We start from the raw sequence: 17,445 nt of genomic DNA, 5'->3' as shown, positions 1-17,445 counted from the left end.
AAAAAAATTAAAAAATTAAAATGTATGATATTGATTCATATCTGTAAACAAAAATAGAAAGACCCGACTTTTTGTCCACAACAATCCTCTACTATGAACCTGATAAAAGACCTGACATCCAAACATGCCATCTCAAAAAATCAAACCAATCAAAAATAGTTTGGGCTAATTGATTGATAGAGAGAAGTTACAAAAACGAAAATAATATGTGAGATCTCACCTCGGTTGGAGAGAAGAATGAAACATTTTCTATAAAGGTGTGGAAACTTCTCCCTACTAGACACGTTGTAAAACCTTGAGGGAAAACCCGGAAGGGAAAGCCCAAAGAGGACAAAATCTACTCGTAGTAGGTTTGAGCTATTGTAAATGGTATCAAAGCCGGACATTGAGCAGTGTGCTTGGGCTATTACATAATAGATCTAACAAGATATCGACGACTAAAAATGAAACCATGTGAGGATGTAGCAAAAAACAAAGAGAAAACGTGTGGGTTGGAAGAGAAGAAAATAGAGAGAGAAAGATGACCTAGAGTTTCTGAGACATGGGAGGGAAAAAACGAGAAAGATACTTGCAAAACTTACTGGACAAAGGCTTCGTTCATCCTAGCGTATCTCATTAAGGTGCACGAGTGTTATTTGTCAATAATCTAAAGACAATAACATGACCGATACTAAATTAACTTACATGATCAAGGCAACCGAAGCATGGCCTAAATAGTTAAGATATATATTCTCGAGCCATACGAAGACTATAAAAGAGCAGCATTGGCATGGCACAAATAATTGCATTTCTTCACATAAGACTACCAGTCAGTCAGCTCAAGATTCAATGTGTTTCTTCTTCATACAAAAACAAACCCAACAATGTAATTTCAAGCTCTAAGAAGATATAAAGGGAATATGAATACAAACTATACATCAAGCCAAGAGAAGTGGGGAGCACAAAAAAAAATGCCTAATGTCCTCTTTGGTTGTTCAGTGGATGCACCAACACCATCAAAATATTGTTCAAGAAACCGTAATTACCTCAACAAGTTTCTTATGCACATATCACTACACAGGAATGACATCGACTTTTGACGAGTCCTCGCATCTGAGGACGATACCGTCAAGGCTAGCTGGAAAAATGAACTTGCCCCACTGGCATCCCGTGGTTAACGGTTCGGGTGGGGGGACGATCATAAGCACGTTATCGTTTCTCTGAACAACTCCCATCACGCTAACCGTGCTACCCTCCTTTATGTACCTGCATTTGATAGTGACAGTAACACGCTAGTTTGAATAATCACTATCCTTAAAAATCATTTCACATTCAACAATAATGCTTGAAACTATCATCCTTGAATAGGCCTAATCTGTTAATTCACCAGGTACAGGAAATGTGAAACTTTCTAATAAATAAACGTTTCGGTCGTTGAACGTTCTATCTTAAGTTTAGATAACAGTATCCCTGTTTAAGATATTTGCTGGTTTGGCTGTTTAACAATTCTCTCACAATCTTCAAAAGATGAGCTAATAGGTTTGAAGAGAACGAAACATTCTTTATAAGCGTGTGGAAATCTCTCCCTAACAGACGCATTTTAAAACCTTCAGGGGAAGCTTGAAAAGGAAAAGCGTAAAGAGGATAATATCTGTTAGCGGTGGGCTTGGACTGTTACAAATGGTATCAAAGCCAGACATCAAGCAATGTGTCAGCAAGGAGTCTGACACGAAGCGGTGTACTAGCAAGGACGCTGGGCACCGAAGGAGGGTGGATTGGGGGTCCCACATCGATTGGAGAAGGGAATGAGTGCTAGCGAGGACACTGGACCCCGAAGGGAGGTGGATTGTGAGATCCCACATGGATCGGAAAACGAAGTATTCTTTATAAGGGTGTGGAAACCTCCCTCCAGCAGACGCGTTTTAAAAACCTTGAGGGGAAGCCCGAAAGGGAAAGCCCAAAGAAGACAATATTTGCTAGCGGTGGAACTTGGGGCCGGGTGAAATATAGCCAAGTTGGAATAGAAATAAGAGATAGTGGAACAGCAATGGGCAACAACTATTGAAATACAATGGTAGGAAAGAAAGCAAGGGATAACCATGAGTTTACAGAACTCTTGAGGCTATTCAAGGAGTCTACATGTAATTTTCCTCTTTGAAAATCAAATATTGTGTAAAAACTGAATAAAATTCATAATATAAAAGCTTCTAATATCATCAGAGATGTTGAATTGTAAGAGAAGAACAAAAGTTGTTTACCCTTCTTGTAACCGCATTACACGATCATCGCTTGAAAGATTCCTCCTTCCGAGCCATCGAACGAACTCTGGAGATAAGTCTTTGTTTGATGGATTAACATCAACAACAAAAGAGTCATCAACATATGGAGTCACCCTAGCACCATAACCAGTCTTAACCAAGGCTCTCAATCCGGACTGAAAATCCGAGATGTAAAAGTCGACCACGTGTCTCTATGGAAGAAAAACATAAGAACAAAATAAATTTACTGATATTGATCTTGAAGTTTAAGTATAGAACATATTCATGAAATTAAAATATTATCATTCATATAATTATAGCATTTCTAAAGTTGGCTTGGATCTTGTCTCGGGTGCTCCAAAAGAAAGATTTTCATTTTTTCTGGATTTTTTTCCCCCAAAGATCTTCTCTAGTGTTGAGGATAAAAGCGTTATACATGAAAGAAATCCTTCTTAGTGTGAGATCTCACGTCGGTTGGGGAGGAGAACAAAGCATTTATTATAAAAGTGTGGAAACCTCTCCCTAGCACACGCGTTTTAAAAACCTTGAGGAAAAGCCCAAAGAGGACAATATCTGTTAGCAGTGGGTTTGGGTTGTTACACTCGGGTTTCAAGAACATTAATGTTGTTGCCAAGTTCACGATCTCAAAATAAAGAGGGGCATGCCATACCTTCTGTCAATAGGTAAGTTGTTAGAGATGCGAAGATGAGGGAATGGAGAGGAAAGCTGAATACCTTTCAAATATCCTCTCAAATCTGAAATTTTACCGTTATTGACAGAGATGGTGACCCCAGTGGCATTCATAATTTTCAGTTTGAACATGTAACCGTCCAAATCCAAGTCCAAGCTCACCACTAACAAACATTATCCGCTTTAGCCCGTTACATATCGTCGTCAGCCTCACGGTTTTAAAACACGTCTACTAGGGAGAAATTTTCACACCCTTATAAGGAATGTTTTGTTCCCCTCTTATCTCATAATCCACCTGCTTGGGGGCCAGCGTCCTTGCTGGCACACCTCTCGGTGTTTGGCTCTAATACCATTTATAACAATCCAAGTCCACCACTAACAGATATTATCCACTTTAGCCCGTTACATATCGCCATCAGTCTCACGGTTTTAAAATGCATCTTCTAGCGAGAATTTTCCACACTCTTATAAAGAATGTTTCGTTCCACTCTCCACTCTCCAATCCACAGAAGATTTATTTAGCATTCTTGAGTAAAGCTTTTGCCAACTCCATATTCATTATTTGTCTTAATCAAAATCAGATTCTCATTAAAAAGAAAAGGGAAAAGAGTACTTGTAGTTGTCCTTTGTGTTCTTACTCTTAGCAATTGGAGCCTCTTTTTGGTCTGATCTTATGGCTATCTTTTGTATGGCCGTCACTTTTGTAACTTAATTCGGTTCGATAAAAGTTGATTTTCCATCAAAGAAACTAGTTAAAGCAAACCATGTGTTACAACTTGTAGTTGAACTCTACTTGGATTTGCTAATTCCAAAGGATTCGTTCCGTTCGATTCTTAACACCGTCATTTCGAATATTTGAAAACCGCGTTCATCAGCCATGGGTCCATCAGGGCTTCCAAGTCCAAACCATTTTACTAGCCAACATAACCAATGTGTGCATGATTGTGACAACTATCCATTATTAAGTATCCTCCATATACTTCAGAATCAAAGGGATCGCCAAACAGAAATAAAAAAAAACACTAAGAAAGGACTAGCATTATATGAAATCAAGGAATGAAGAAAAGTCAACAACCGAACGTTATTTGATCGCTTAATAGGCATATTACCTCCGATGATCTCAGTCCCCATGTGAATCGGCGATGACCAGGATTTGCAGGTTTCGAACCCCACCCTCGATACTCATATAAATTTGTAGATGTATAGACACATCTAGGAACCTTACGGAAGGATGACTCGAGAGGCACATTGCCACATGTAACAACCTGCAGAATTCGAGAGGTACTATGACATCAATAATGAATTCCCCTTTACAAAGTGCAACAAAATAATCATAAAATCGAAGTTCCGGTAATATTTATGGCATATTGTCACCGAAAATTTACATTTCAACAGGAGTATAGCTCACTAACCATATTTATTGATAGTTAAATGAATCAAAGGCCAGAAAAATACTTCAATGCAATCAAGAGTACTAATATTTACTTTGTTAGGCTACATACCCCAGAAACTTTGACATATTGGCCGTTTTTTGCAGTACGAAGTTCGGCATCAGGATTCTGAGAAATGAAACCGATAAGAGCTCTCTTTCCGTAACAGCTGTTCCAAGTAAATATTGCAACAACTACTCCAAAGAGTAGAATTACAACAATGAGAAGAACAGGATTGTGAACTGCAGCAAGAATAAAACTACCAGCAATTAGCCCCATGACAAATATGAGAATCACAGACCACAATATTAATTTTGGGAAGCTCTTTCCAAAAGAATATTCATCATCTGGGCTAAGGGTAGTCACAGCCGGATTTTGTGCTATCGAAGGGCCATTTATTTTCATTGAACCCATTGATTCCAAAGGACCAGACATTTTTTTAGGTGCCCCAGATGAGTTTAATGGACCAGAAGAAATGGGACCAGATGTTATGAGTCCAGTAGCAGGAAGAACTGAAGGAATAGGTCCAGAATTTTGGCGTGTCACTCCGCCTGATTGAGGGCCAGATACTTTCTTTACAGGCTCCCCATGTTTGTTTAGTGGCCCAGAAGTCGACTTCTTGAACGAGGTTGAACTAGTCATCATGCCAGAAGAAATAGGACCAGAGGTGGTATAACCCGCCCGAGGGGCTGCATTTGGCATAATTGGTCCTGAATGAGTTGCACCACTAAACGATCCAGTCCTTGTAGGAGCAACATTGAGAGGTCCAGACTTCCTAGACTTCGAGCCATCCGTAGGAATATCAAACATTTTTCCCAATTCTCCAGACTTCTTAATATTGCCACCGGTGTAGGGCATTGCCACCGAACTCATCGTCGGAGTCTTTTCTTTGTGCTGCTCTGGCCTCCCCGAGACGAAGAGGCCATTGCTAAGTTGATGAGATGGGAATCTAGAACCCATCAATTAGCTCAAAGAATCTCAGGTGGACAGAAGCAAATTGTGAAGACAACTATTACAAGATCAAACTAGAAATCAAGAGTCCTACAAGAACAAAACAATAGCATAAGAAAGAGATAAAAAACACAGGAGAACCATTTGAATTACAAAAAGAAAAACATGGGGCCATAAATGCAGCAGATTCTATTTCAGCAGTGATAACAACACAGATAATGAGTTTTCTATACACTTTTCTTCGAACAATGAAGGCAACAATAAGCATAAGTTTACCCACTTCTTGAGAAAGAATGAGTCAATAAGATAATCTCTGGCAAAAAATTGTTCCAATCCATGGAAAGAATAGCAAGTACATCAAGAAAACTAAAAATTAAGCAATAGAAAAGACTGAATTGCTAGGAGATCCCGTTATCACATTTATGGACCTTCTGCCCCCCGAAATCAAAGCTTGTTGCAAGATTTAAGCAGTTGAATATGTCCAAGAACAAAGAAAACTCGGCTTCAAATACATTTTCCTGGATCGAGTTAGCCAAAATTTCATCTCTCATAAGGTTAATTGCATCTTTTCCAACGACTTCAAATCTAGAAGCATAAGTAGGTAACAGATCCATAGCTCAAAGAGAAACCCAGAACAATTAATGAAATAAAGACAGCCCACATTCTTCAAATTGAAGAAATCCAGAGAGTTCAAATCAAAGAAACGCAGTAAAACCATGGCAGGAATGTGAAACAGGCCGATTCCATAGCGGATTGCAATCGAACAAAAAATCCAAGAGTGACCCATTTCGGAATGAACCCATAAACAGTCAAAACTCAGCTAAAAAATATCAAATAGGAAAACCCAGATCATGGAATCATTAGCAAGTGGTACGAAAATGGGGAAGATCTAGAAATATGAATGCGGATAAGGGGTGGATGATTGATTAAGAGTAGAAAGTACCTGTAAGAGACAAAATAAAGGAGTGAGTGACTGAATCAAAGGTATCGGAGGAAGTAATGGCGGTAGTGATTCAGGTAGGAAGGCGAGAGTGAGATCCCATTAGCACAGCAGAGGGTCATCTGTGTGTGTGTTTGAGTGTGTATAAAAGGAATTTCTCTCTCTTGAAAGAGCCGCAACAACTGGTAGGTTGTCTGGCCCGGCAAAAACCACCAAACGGAGTATAAAGGTCAAGCAAAACAACAATCCTATTTAACTATTCAGCTCGGAGGAGACATCCCACCTCTCTCTTTCTCTCTCTCTCTCTCCCCCTCTCTCACTCTTATTTTATTTTATTTTGTCAATGGTTGATTTGGAATTAAAAAAAAAAAATTATTGAAATTTTGGAGTTATATCAATTTAAATTCAAAAGTGAGGATCATTTATTTTTAATAATTTATAGCTCGATTAACAAAAAATATTTTTTGAATGAGTTGAATTGATGACATAAATAAAATTTACAAATTAATTTTATATTTTTTAGTTATTTAAAAAATATTGTTACATCTAAAATTCAATTACCAAATATTTACAAATTACTTTGTCAGTCAAATATTCTTAATTTTCATAATAATCTTGAAAAATAAGGCCGTGGTTGAATTGGGTAGTACTAACTCGACCTGTTGGACTCTTTAGACCATGAACCGGTCTCTATAGCTTGAGTTGAGTACTTCGAGTTTATCGGGTAATTTTACTTTATTTGTATAATTAAGTGAATAATTCGAAATTATTAATTAATTTTGTTGGTGAAGAAGTTGAGAAATTACCAAACCTAGAGGAAATTAATTAATTAATTAATTAATTAAACGTAATTGATAAAATGGGATGTTTATATTTAAAGTTTAATATTTATTAGAAAAGGAAGAGAAAATTAGGGAGGAAGAAGAACAGTCCACATCATCATCACATGTAGACAACCGCCAATGACACGGTTTCTATAGCTGTAACCAATGGATGTTTAATATATAACAGCCAGGTAAGATAATCCAAACTCTCCCCCTACATTTATTCTTTCACTAGAAAACAATAAAATTAAATTAAATTAATTACTTTAAATAAAATACAAAAAAATTCTTACACACAAAATTCAAATTTTAAGATTAAATTTATCACTTAATTAATATTTTATTTAACAATTTTTTAGTTTACTTTAATTTGAAACTAATTGTAAATCAATAATTAAAGTTTAGTCGATTTAATCCTCGGAGTGAAAAAAAAAAAAATTAGAATTCATTAATAATAATAATAAAGGTAATCGTGTTTTTAATATTTAGATGTGTTTGGCACGTTTAAAAATTGGATAACAATTAAAACTGCTATTTAAATGCGCATAAAAATAATTATAGTTACGAATTAAATAATTAGTTGAATTCTCAACTATATATTTTGTATAGATTATTAATCAATAATATCTTATATCATATATTAGAGATATTATAGGGGAAAAAACACATTTTTTTATTTTTAAATTTAGAGTTTTGGTTATTATTTCAATAAATTTTGGAAATAGGGAAAGGATGAGAAAAAAAAAACATTTTATTTATCGAGTTAACTTAGACAAACACGAAGATAGAGTTACAATCCAATCCAACCTAACTATACCTTACTTTAAAATAAAGTTAAGAATATTAACGCTTATATCAGCGATACAAGTTATTTGTAACGTATTTAAACTTTATGAAATTTTAATTATGAAGATTATATGTGAATAATAATTTTTTTAAAATAATTAAGAAGAAATCGGACAATCCAACCTAACCCAACTCAGGGTTAAGTTGGAGTTGAATTATATAACGAACTCGAAAATAGAGGATTAGCAACCTAACCCAACTCAGGGTTAAGTTGGAGTTGAATTATATAACGAACTCGAAAATAGAGGATTAGATTGGGTTGGACATGATAGTCACCCATCCAAAAATTAATTGGTAGGGATTTTTTTTTTTTTAATTTAGAAAATATAAAAAAGAATTGAGAATTTAAATTTTAAATTAGGTTATTATNTCATAAGGTTAATTGCATCTTTTCCAACGACTTCAAATCTAGAAGCATAAGTAGGTAACAGATCCATAGCTCAAAGAGAAACCCAGAACAATTAATGAAATAAAGACAGCCCACATTCTTCAAATTGAAGAAATCCAGAGAGTTCAAATCAAAGAAACGCAGTAAAACCATGGCAGGAATGTGAAACAGGCCGATTCCATAGCGGATTGCAATCGAACAAAAAATCCAAGAGTGACCCATTTCGGAATGAACCCATAAACAGTCAAAACTCAGCTAAAAAATATCAAATAGGAAAACCCAGATCATGGAATCATTAGCAAGTGGTACGAAAATGGGGAAGATCTAGAAATATGAATGCGGATAAGGGGTGGATGATTGATTAAGAGTAGAAAGTACCTGTAAGAGACAAAATAAAGGAGTGAGTGACTGAATCAAAGGTATCGGAGGAAGTAATGGCGGTAGTGATTCAGGTAGGAAGGCGAGAGTGAGATCCCATTAGCACAGCAGAGGGTCATCTGTGTGTGTGTTTGAGTGTGTATAAAAGGAATTTCTCTCTCTTGAAAGAGCCGCAACAACTGGTAGGTTGTCTGGCCCGGCAAAAACCACCAAACGGAGTATAAAGGTCAAGCAAAACAACAATCCTATTTAACTATTCAGCTCGGAGGAGACATCCCACCTCTCTCTTTCTCTCTCTCTCTCTCCCCCTCTCTCACTCTTATTTTATTTTATTTTGTCAATGGTTGATTTGGAATTAAAAAAAAAAAATTATTGAAATTTTGGAGTTATATCAATTTAAATTCAAAAGTGAGGATCATTTATTTTTAATAATTTATAGCTCGATTAACAAAAAATATTTTTTGAATGAGTTGAATTGATGACATAAATAAAATTTACAAATTAATTTTATATTTTTTAGTTATTTAAAAAATATTGTTACATCTAAAATTCAATTACCAAATATTTACAAATTACTTTGTCAGTCAAATATTCTTAATTTTCATAATAATCTTGAAAAATAAGGCCGTGGTTGAATTGGGTAGTACTAACTCGACCTGTTGGACTCTTTAGACCATGAACCGGTCTCTATAGCTTGAGTTGAGTACTTCGAGTTTATCGGGTAATTTTACTTTATTTGTATAATTAAGTGAATAATTCGAAATTATTAATTAATTTTGTTGGTGAAGAAGTTGAGAAATTACCAAACCTAGAGGAAATTAATTAATTAATTAATTAATTAAACGTAATTGATAAAATGGGATGTTTATATTTAAAGTTTAATATTTATTAGAAAAGGAAGAGAAAATTAGGGAGGAAGAAGAACAGTCCACATCATCATCACATGTAGACAACCGCCAATGACACGGTTTCTATAGCTGTAACCAATGGATGTTTAATATATAACAGCCAGGTAAGATAATCCAAACTCTCCCCCTACATTTATTCTTTCACTAGAAAACAATAAAATTAAATTAAATTAATTACTTTAAATAAAATACAAAAAAATTCTTACACACAAAATTCAAATTTTAAGATTAAATTTATCACTTAATTAATATTTTATTTAACAATTTTTTAGTTTACTTTAATTTGAAACTAATTGTAAATCAATAATTAAAGTTTAGTCGATTTAATCCTCGGAGTGAAAAAAAAAAAAATTAGAATTCATTAATAATAATAATAAAGGTAATCGTGTTTTTAATATTTAGATGTGTTTGGCACGTTTAAAAATTGGATAACAATTAAAACTGCTATTTAAATGCGCATAAAAATAATTATAGTTACGAATTAAATAATTAGTTGAATTCTCAACTATATATTTTGTATAGATTATTAATCAATAATATCTTATATCATATATTAGAGATATTATAGGGGAAAAAACACATTTTTTTATTTTTAAATTTAGAGTTTTGGTTATTATTTCAATAAATTTTGGAAATAGGGAAAGGATGAGAAAAAAAAAACATTTTATTTATCGAGTTAACTTAGACAAACACGAAGATAGAGTTACAATCCAATCCAACCTAACTATACCTTACTTTAAAATAAAGTTAAGAATATTAACGCTTATATCAGCGATACAAGTTATTTGTAACGTATTTAAACTTTATGAAATTTTAATTATGAAGATTATATGTGAATAATAATTTTTTTAAAATAATTAAGAAGAAATCGGACAATCCAACCTAACCCAACTCAGGGTTAAGTTGGAGTTGAATTATATAACGAACTCGAAAATAGAGGATTAGATTGGGTTGGACATGATAGTCACCCATCCAAAAATTAATTGGTAGGGATTTTTTTTTTTTTAATTTAGAAAATATAAAAAAGAATTGAGAATTTAAATTTTAAATTAGGTTATTATTTTTCTTTCCACATTATCTACACCCTTCACATTTCTGCGTCCGCGGCCTCAACTTTCCCGATAAACAAACCACACTCAACTATGGCGTCTTCCCTAATCGCTTCTCAAGCTCTGCCCCTCCGACGCCCCGTCCTCCCGCCGAAGCTCCACCCTTCTATTGCCATTTCTTCCCACTCCTTCAACCGATCACTACCTTCTCCGCTCCCTCTCCGTTTCTGCACCATCAACTCTCCAAATCACGGCCTTAGGGTTTTAGCTTCGTCATCGCCTTCTGCTTATTCACCAAAATTTTCCAATCAATCAGAAGAAATTCCGATTGGATCTCTCCTTACCGGTCCGACCCGGGTACTTGCTACTATTCTATCCATATCCCTAACATTTTCGACCTTGATTGTCAAACTGGTTCAGAATGTTTGGCCGAGTTTGATTGCCCAATGTCTCGTAAATCCATGTACTGGGCTGGGTGCCTTCCAGCCGGCCGGCTCTTTGTTCTTCGCTGCACTAGTCGACCGCCCTGGCGGAAATCTCAACACGCCTTTGACGGTGGTGGCTGCGGGGTTGGCCAAGTGGCTGGATATTTACAGTGGGGTTCTGCTGGTTAGGGTTTTGCTGAGTTGGTTCCCCAATATCCCTTGGGACCGGCAGCCACTCTCTGCAATTCGTGATCTCTGTGATCCGTACTTGAACCTGTTCCGGAATATAATCCCTCCAATATTCGACACCCTGGATGTTAGCCCACTTTTGGCTTTTGCTGTTCTGGGCACACTAGGGTCAATTCTGAAAAAGTAGCAGGGGCATGTATTGAAGGAGGCGACGAGTGGATTTGGTTGGTTGGTTGGTTGGTTAGTGGCGGAATTTACGACGAGTAAGGTATAATTCAATTCATCAAAATTTGGATTTGAGTTTTGGGGTTTTGCATATATCGTAATTTGGTTTTATTTCTGTTTTTTCTTCTTCAGGGGCTTTGAATTTGCGAGACATGATTGTAAATTTTAGTTAAAACAGTTGAATTTTGACAGCTTTTAATGAAGCATTTGTTCGATGAGGTTATCGTTTCGGTTTATGTAATCCCAGTTTCAGACTTAGAAAAGGCTGGTATATTTGAATTGGTTTGCTCGGCATAAATTATCATCTGCTGTGGTACTTTTCAGCAGTTTTACTACCCAGCCTTTTGCATACAGCTTGCTGAATGATTTAACACTGCTCCGATTACTATCTTTGCTATGTTTATGTTATAACAATAATATATGGGCTAAGAATATAAAGGTGGTAATCAACTTAGTGCCGTTTGGAATGACTTTCAAAGTACTTGAAAACTGTACCTAGAAAGTTGCAAGCGCTCCTTTACACCACTGTATTAGTAGAAGCTAGAGCACCCAAATTGAATTGTATCTCGAGCTGAGTAAAGGTCTTTTATCTATTTCCTATGAATGAGCCTGTTTTCATTACACCAATGGGTATGGTTAGCCACAGAACTCAAAGTTTGCTTACCTGCTAGTATGGGCGCACAGTGAATTGATTAGTTGTTAGAGTTGATAGGTTTTGAATTTGATCCGAAGCAAATATGTTTAAGTCTTCCTGTTTTTTCTCCTGGGGAGGAACGGATTGACTCGTTTCTTCCAGAGAGACATAAGAGACATATATCGACAAGGGATATGGTGTGATTGAATATTATAGAAAGTGATATTGTTTAATTAATATGATTTTGTTGAATGGTACTAGTCTTTGTATGGTTTGTGCGGATAGATTTTGCCATCATTCTTAGATGGTGAGGATTTCAAAACTAAAAGTGCATGCCAGTACAAGTATTCCATCTTTGTACGCATCTCGTATTTGATTATTGTGTTACAGTTGGATTCTGGCTGTACCCATATTGAGATTTCTTAATAAGCTGTCGATGAGTTGGTTGAATTTTACATATAATTTATACGTATGCTCTTCAGCTTCCTGAAACCAAGTTGCTTGATCTACTGTGTGTTATAAGAATTAAGAAATATCTTTTACCTCTGCACAGGTAGAAGATTTCTGAAATAGACAGAATCCAGAATGAAACCTACCGAAGTTGCTTGATTCTTCTCAGGTGTGAATGATTTGATGAATGGAAGTTTGATTTTGCGTGTACTTGTTTGTTTGTTTGGTGTGTGTATGAGAGAGACAAGCTGGATGCTTTCTAATTGGTAATCCTCGTTCATTCATGACGTTGATTGATGTTGATTGTTGAGGATTGTTGGGAGGGAGTTCCACATTGGCTAATTGGCTAAGTTAGGGGTTGATCATGAGTTTATAAGTAAGGAATAGATCTCCATTGGCATGAGGCCTTTTGGAGAAGACGAAAGCATAGCAAAATGGATAATATGAATAATATCACATCATTGTGGAGATCCGTGATTCCTGACTCAACATCGATGGAAAAAAAAAATAGGAGAACGGTGTTTTTGTTTTGGTTTGGTTTTATTCATAACTCTTTTCAGGGGTGGTTCGAAAGCTGGTCGATAGAGCCTGCTCCTCTCCCTTCCTCCCAATGTAGGGGTGGTTCGAAAGCGGGTCGATAGAGCCTGCTCCTCTCCCTTCCTCCCAATGTAGGGTTGGTACTCTTTAAAGAGCATGTCATGTAGGGTCGGTTCTCTTTAAAGAGTAGGTCGTAATTATTGTGAAATATGTCTTTAATCATTCAAATTCATACTCTTTAACGAGTTTGTCGTAATCATTTAAAACTTAAAACTCTAGAATGTACTCTGGTGTCTCCCTCATTTATGTGTTTGAGTGGGGCTTCTAATTTCTGTACATAATTGTGTATAGTATTTTTTTTTTTCCCCATTTGAATCCCCAAGTTAAAATGATACTACTTTTTAGTTTTTGAAAGTTATCCTTCTTTTGATATTTGTTTGCTATATGTTTTTAGGAATGTTCCAAAATTTGTGGTAACTAAACATCTAGTTTTAAATTTTTTTAGATTTGAATAAGAATTTTACTTATTATGGATTAATCATGTTCAATAACTTATCTACTCATTATTGTTGATTTTCTTGTTGCTCTTTCCTTTTCAACAACTATTGATATCAAATAGTTTAAACTATTGATATCACCGAGATTTTCATATTTTATTTTATTTTATGTTTTATTTTATTTATTTTCATGTTAAACTTTTTAGTCCGATCCAAGATTCAAAATTTTGAGGGTAAATTCGAGAGAGAAATCTAAAGAAGATAATATTTACTAGCAGTAGGATTTGACCTCTTTTCAATCCCAAATCATCGATTTCTATTCTTCCGATCTATATGATGGTTCTACCAGTTTTGAGTCTAGTGGAACAGACCCAAAGGCACCAAACCCTTCCTCATCCTTCAAAAGCTGCAGACCCAAAGGGAGCCGTTAGGTGGTCTACTCCAAATCAAGACAAAAATTAAAGAAAAATGTTTGGGATGCCTCAAAGAACTTAGGAATAGCTCACGTGTGTCTCTGCCTCGACCGCTACATCCAACTCTACCTATAAAGAAAGTTGAAGGAGCAAGAATGTGTATAAAATATACTTAATAAGCAGATTGCTGATAGTTTATAGTTCGTTAATGAATTTATTATTCTTAATTAATTCATTCAATGTCTTATTCTCATTTGGGGTATATTTCCTAGTAAGACAGTTCATCTTAATATTGTCCCGTGCAAATATCTTTCTTAGGAAGGACAATCCAAAAGTCGCTAGAAACTAGCATGAACCTCAAGTTACTTCATCCATCTTTACCAAATTAATCTTTTTTGTTCTCAAATTCTTGTCAATTTTATTTTAAATTCATTAATTTTTAATCCTTTTAAAACTAACTTACTTTTTGAAATCTACAAAAAAAAAAAGAATATATATATAAAAATTCACGTCAACCAAAACGTTAATCGTTCATCGAGTGTCGTGGTGTAGTTGGTATATTAGTCTAATCTAACACTGAGATTCTTAGATGGGTTCGACTAAGAATTTAAATAATTAAGACGTATATTATTTTATTTGAAATCAAATATTTTTTTAATACAATATAAAATAAGAAAATATAATTAACAATTATTTTCCTTAAATAAATAAAATCCCTTTCCCATGCCATAATTGACTCAGGTTCAAACTTCCTTTGGAAGACGCCCACTGATTTTAATAATTAATTCCCATTTAATTTTTCCATCCGAGGTCGATGGCACAGTCATCTGACACGTGTCATTGCGACGCTATATATTATCATTTTCGGTCGGCTATTTTAGAATTAAATTAAATTAGCCTTTTCTCCATCTGTTTCTCCTTCCTTCCTTCCGTTTCTCTGCAAAAATCCTTATGTCTCTCTCTCTATCCAAATCCCGATCCTTAACCCTAACCCTAACCCTAAATCTCCTTCGTCCTCGTCCTCGTCCTCGTCCATTTCCCCTTCAATCTCTCGACCGCCGTACGTTCTCCTCCTCTACCGACAACGATCTCACCGACCTTTCTGAATCTCCTTCCTCCGATCCTCTTCTCCGGAACCTTGAGGACGCTATTCAACGGATCCTTGTTCGCCGGTCGGCTCCCGACTGGCTCCCTTTCGTTCCCGGTGCTTCATATTGGGTTCCCTTGCCTTCTACTTCCCATTTGCCTCCCATCGCCAACCTTCTTCACAACTTCGCTAACCCTCTCTCTCCAGAGCAATCCTTGTCTACCACTACCGTCCGTGGCTGGCCTTCTTCTCATTTCTTCATTCAAGGTATTGCTCTTCTTTCGTTGCATTTTCATTTTGAATTTATTCTTTTTTATATGTATATATAATCTTCTTCATGGTAGGTTCCCATCTGCCTTCTCTTGAGCCGGAGGTTGAGACCAATTCGGCTGAATGTGAGGCTTCCCAACACTCTGACCACGAGGTAACCTGAGAGCTTTCTGCTTTCCCTAATAAATCGGCAGCTGATCTGGGTTCGTGCTTATTATTTCTTATATTAAATTCGTTTCTGCCGTTATGATGAAGTCTCAATTATATATTATCTTACCTCATAACTTATTTATATACATAGATTCAGGGTTTTTAAATCAAAGAATTAACATGAAAGTTCCTTTGATGTGGGTTAATATGTATAAACTTAACACCCTTCGGATTGTCAAGTATTCTACTTTCGTTTGATAACGTATTCTACTCCCTTTTCTCTCACTCCATATTGTAATGAGAAACATAGTTGTCATCTCAAACAGTGATAACACATTGTATACCCATATGATGGATTCCAAATTAATGAAGTAGGAGGGAGGGCCGGAAAGTATGCTAGAGATTAATATATGTGGGAGTGATTTCCAAAATTGTAGTTTGCATCGCTTTATGGTGAGGAAGATAAGTTTTCAACTTCTAACGCGTTAGTGTGCAGCTTGTGTGGTGGTGTTTAAAACCTTGTGTAATTATTGGAAGATCATTCTTTTGTTTCTTTGTTGGGGTACCCTCTACTTGATCCCTAGCCTGTTTCCTTTCCTCTTTTGATTATATATAATCGTTTCTTAAAAAATTGTGGTTTACATATTTTGATCGAAGAAGCTATTCATATTGCGAGTGCAACGGTGTGAGCTTTTGAAGAATTTTTTTTTTTTTTTTAAGTTGGTCCGGGCGTCTATTTTAAGTCGTTCTTTATGTTTCAAAATTAGGGAAACGATAATTGGAAATTCCATGGCAACACATAATTGGTGGTTCTTAAATTGCCGACTGAAGAATGTTCTCAATTTTTCTCTGTTGGAAATTATTTCTTACATTGTATTGTAATTTACGGAATTAGTTTTTGCATTCTTCATTGTGGTTGGAAATTTCTAGTGTTCTGGAAGGATTTCATAATCTGAGGTATGCATCCTTTGGTGCTAAGCTTGCACCATTCATGATTATGTCGTGAATGTAAATTGCTTTCTAATCTTTGACTCAGCCCATGATTTTGATTGGGAGAGAGTTTGGAAGGAATTTAAACTTTCAAGGTTCATTTATTGATCATTAATTGAGAAGTGAGTAACGTACTCTGCACAACTATTTGCAGCTCGACCTGCCTTGTAAAACTCATGTATAGAAGAAGACAACCAATAACCGATTAGCAAGATGGCAGAGCGAGGGGGAGGGGCTTGTATAGATGTCAGCTGGCCCAGCTGAGCGTTCTTCATCAAATGGCTCTTTGTCCGTCATTGCCAAAGTACACGTAATATCTACTAGCAGCAGTATATCTTGAATTTGATCACATATGTATACTGTTTTCCGACCTTTGCTTTTAAATGTTTTTCCTTTTGGATAATTTGGTTCTTCCAAGTATGCACAGGTGTGTTGCATATTTTGTTTCTTATATGTTGTAATTTAAATCTAAGTATTGGAAAAAACATGATTCTTTCCAACTCCAATTTCAGATTAGAACATGAAACATAGTGGGTGGGGTAGCTTTAAAACTTGAGATTTGGAAATTAGCAGTTGCTTAAGGCTATTTTAGATTAGGTTAGGTTTATTAAACCTATGAAACCTGCTATCCTAATTTGCTTTGGATAGACCACACAAACTTGTCAACGCAAGTTAAAGCTCTCCAAGTCTTTTAGCCAAAGCAAACATCATTATTCTAATCAGAACAAGCATCGTTTTGAGATGATAGAAAAGAGTTGACAGCTTGGGTTGGAAGAAAAGTTTGAAGCTATTGTATTTATTTTGTATGTGAATGCAGTTAAAGAAATAGTCTGATGAAGACTCGTAGTAGTTGTGATTTGCGTAGTGGAGTTGACAGGGAGTCTTTCATAGCGTAGATGATACGTTCTTTACCTACAGAGCTGTAATCTATGCTTCT

The 17,445-nt window shown here is 35.6% G+C and overlaps 3 protein-coding genes and 1 long non-coding RNA gene across 8 annotated transcripts; 3 read left to right on the top strand and 1 right to left on the bottom strand.

Moving 5' to 3' along the window:
- Positions 1-764: 764 nt before the first annotated feature.
- LOC111479927 (uncharacterized membrane protein At1g16860-like) lies at positions 765-8,987 on the bottom strand. Of its 3 annotated transcripts, none has more exons than XM_023124840.1 (5): positions 8,685-8,987; positions 4,430-5,398; positions 4,037-4,192; positions 2,238-2,449; positions 765-1,245 (listed from the first exon to the last, which is right to left on the bottom strand). In XM_023124840.1, the coding sequence occupies exons 2-5, from the start codon at positions 5,315-5,317 to the stop codon at positions 1,053-1,055; spliced, it is 1,449 nt and encodes a 482-aa protein (XP_022980608.1). In that variant the 5' UTR covers positions 5,318-5,398; positions 8,685-8,987; the 3' UTR covers positions 765-1,052. The 3 variants fall into 3 exon arrangements, with proteins under 3 accessions (XP_022980608.1, XP_022980607.1, XP_022980609.1); XM_023124839.1 differs by lacking the exon at positions 8,685-8,987 and adding an exon at positions 6,252-6,554; XM_023124841.1 differs by lacking the exons at positions 765-1,245; positions 8,685-8,987 and adding exons at positions 2,036-2,124; positions 6,252-6,556 and having other exon boundaries at positions 2,216-2,449.
- LOC111480048 lies at positions 5,727-8,699 on the top strand. Its single transcript, XR_002717738.1, has 2 exons — positions 5,727-5,862; positions 8,296-8,699. It is a non-coding gene; the product is annotated as an uncharacterized LOC111480048 (long non-coding RNA).
- A 1,675-nt stretch (positions 8,988-10,662) lies between the features above and the next one.
- LOC111480002 (ylmG homolog protein 1-2, chloroplastic-like) lies at positions 10,663-11,829 on the top strand. Of its 2 annotated transcripts, none has more exons than XM_023124951.1 (2): positions 10,663-11,521; positions 11,609-11,829. In XM_023124951.1, the coding sequence occupies exon 1, from the start codon at positions 10,735-10,737 to the stop codon at positions 11,440-11,442; it is 708 nt and encodes a 235-aa protein (XP_022980719.1). In that variant the 5' UTR covers positions 10,663-10,734; the 3' UTR covers positions 11,443-11,521; positions 11,609-11,829. The 2 variants fall into 2 exon arrangements, with proteins under 2 accessions (XP_022980719.1, XP_022980718.1); XM_023124950.1 differs by having other exon boundaries at positions 10,665-11,523; positions 11,613-11,829.
- A 3,063-nt stretch (positions 11,830-14,892) lies between these two features.
- LOC111480015 lies at positions 14,893-17,014 on the top strand. 2 transcript variants are annotated; one of them, XM_023124965.1, is made up of 3 exons: positions 14,893-15,365; positions 15,443-15,522; positions 16,663-17,014. In XM_023124965.1, the coding sequence occupies exons 1-3, from the start codon at positions 14,963-14,965 to the stop codon at positions 16,690-16,692; spliced, it is 513 nt and encodes a 170-aa protein (XP_022980733.1). In that variant the 5' UTR covers positions 14,893-14,962; the 3' UTR covers positions 16,693-17,014. The 2 variants fall into 2 exon arrangements, with proteins under 2 accessions (XP_022980733.1, XP_022980734.1); XM_023124966.1 differs by having other exon boundaries at positions 15,443-15,571.
- Positions 17,015-17,445: the final 431 nt, after the last annotated feature.

This window comes from Cucurbita maxima, unplaced genomic scaffold (genome assembly GCF_002738345.1).
Source record: "Cucurbita maxima cultivar Rimu unplaced genomic scaffold, Cmax_1.0 Cma_Scf00005, whole genome shotgun sequence".
Classification (NCBI taxonomy): domain Eukaryota; kingdom Viridiplantae; phylum Streptophyta; class Magnoliopsida; order Cucurbitales; family Cucurbitaceae; genus Cucurbita; species Cucurbita maxima.
The sequence above is the reverse complement of the archived record's forward strand: the minus strand, read 5'-3'. Positions and strand labels throughout refer to the sequence as shown.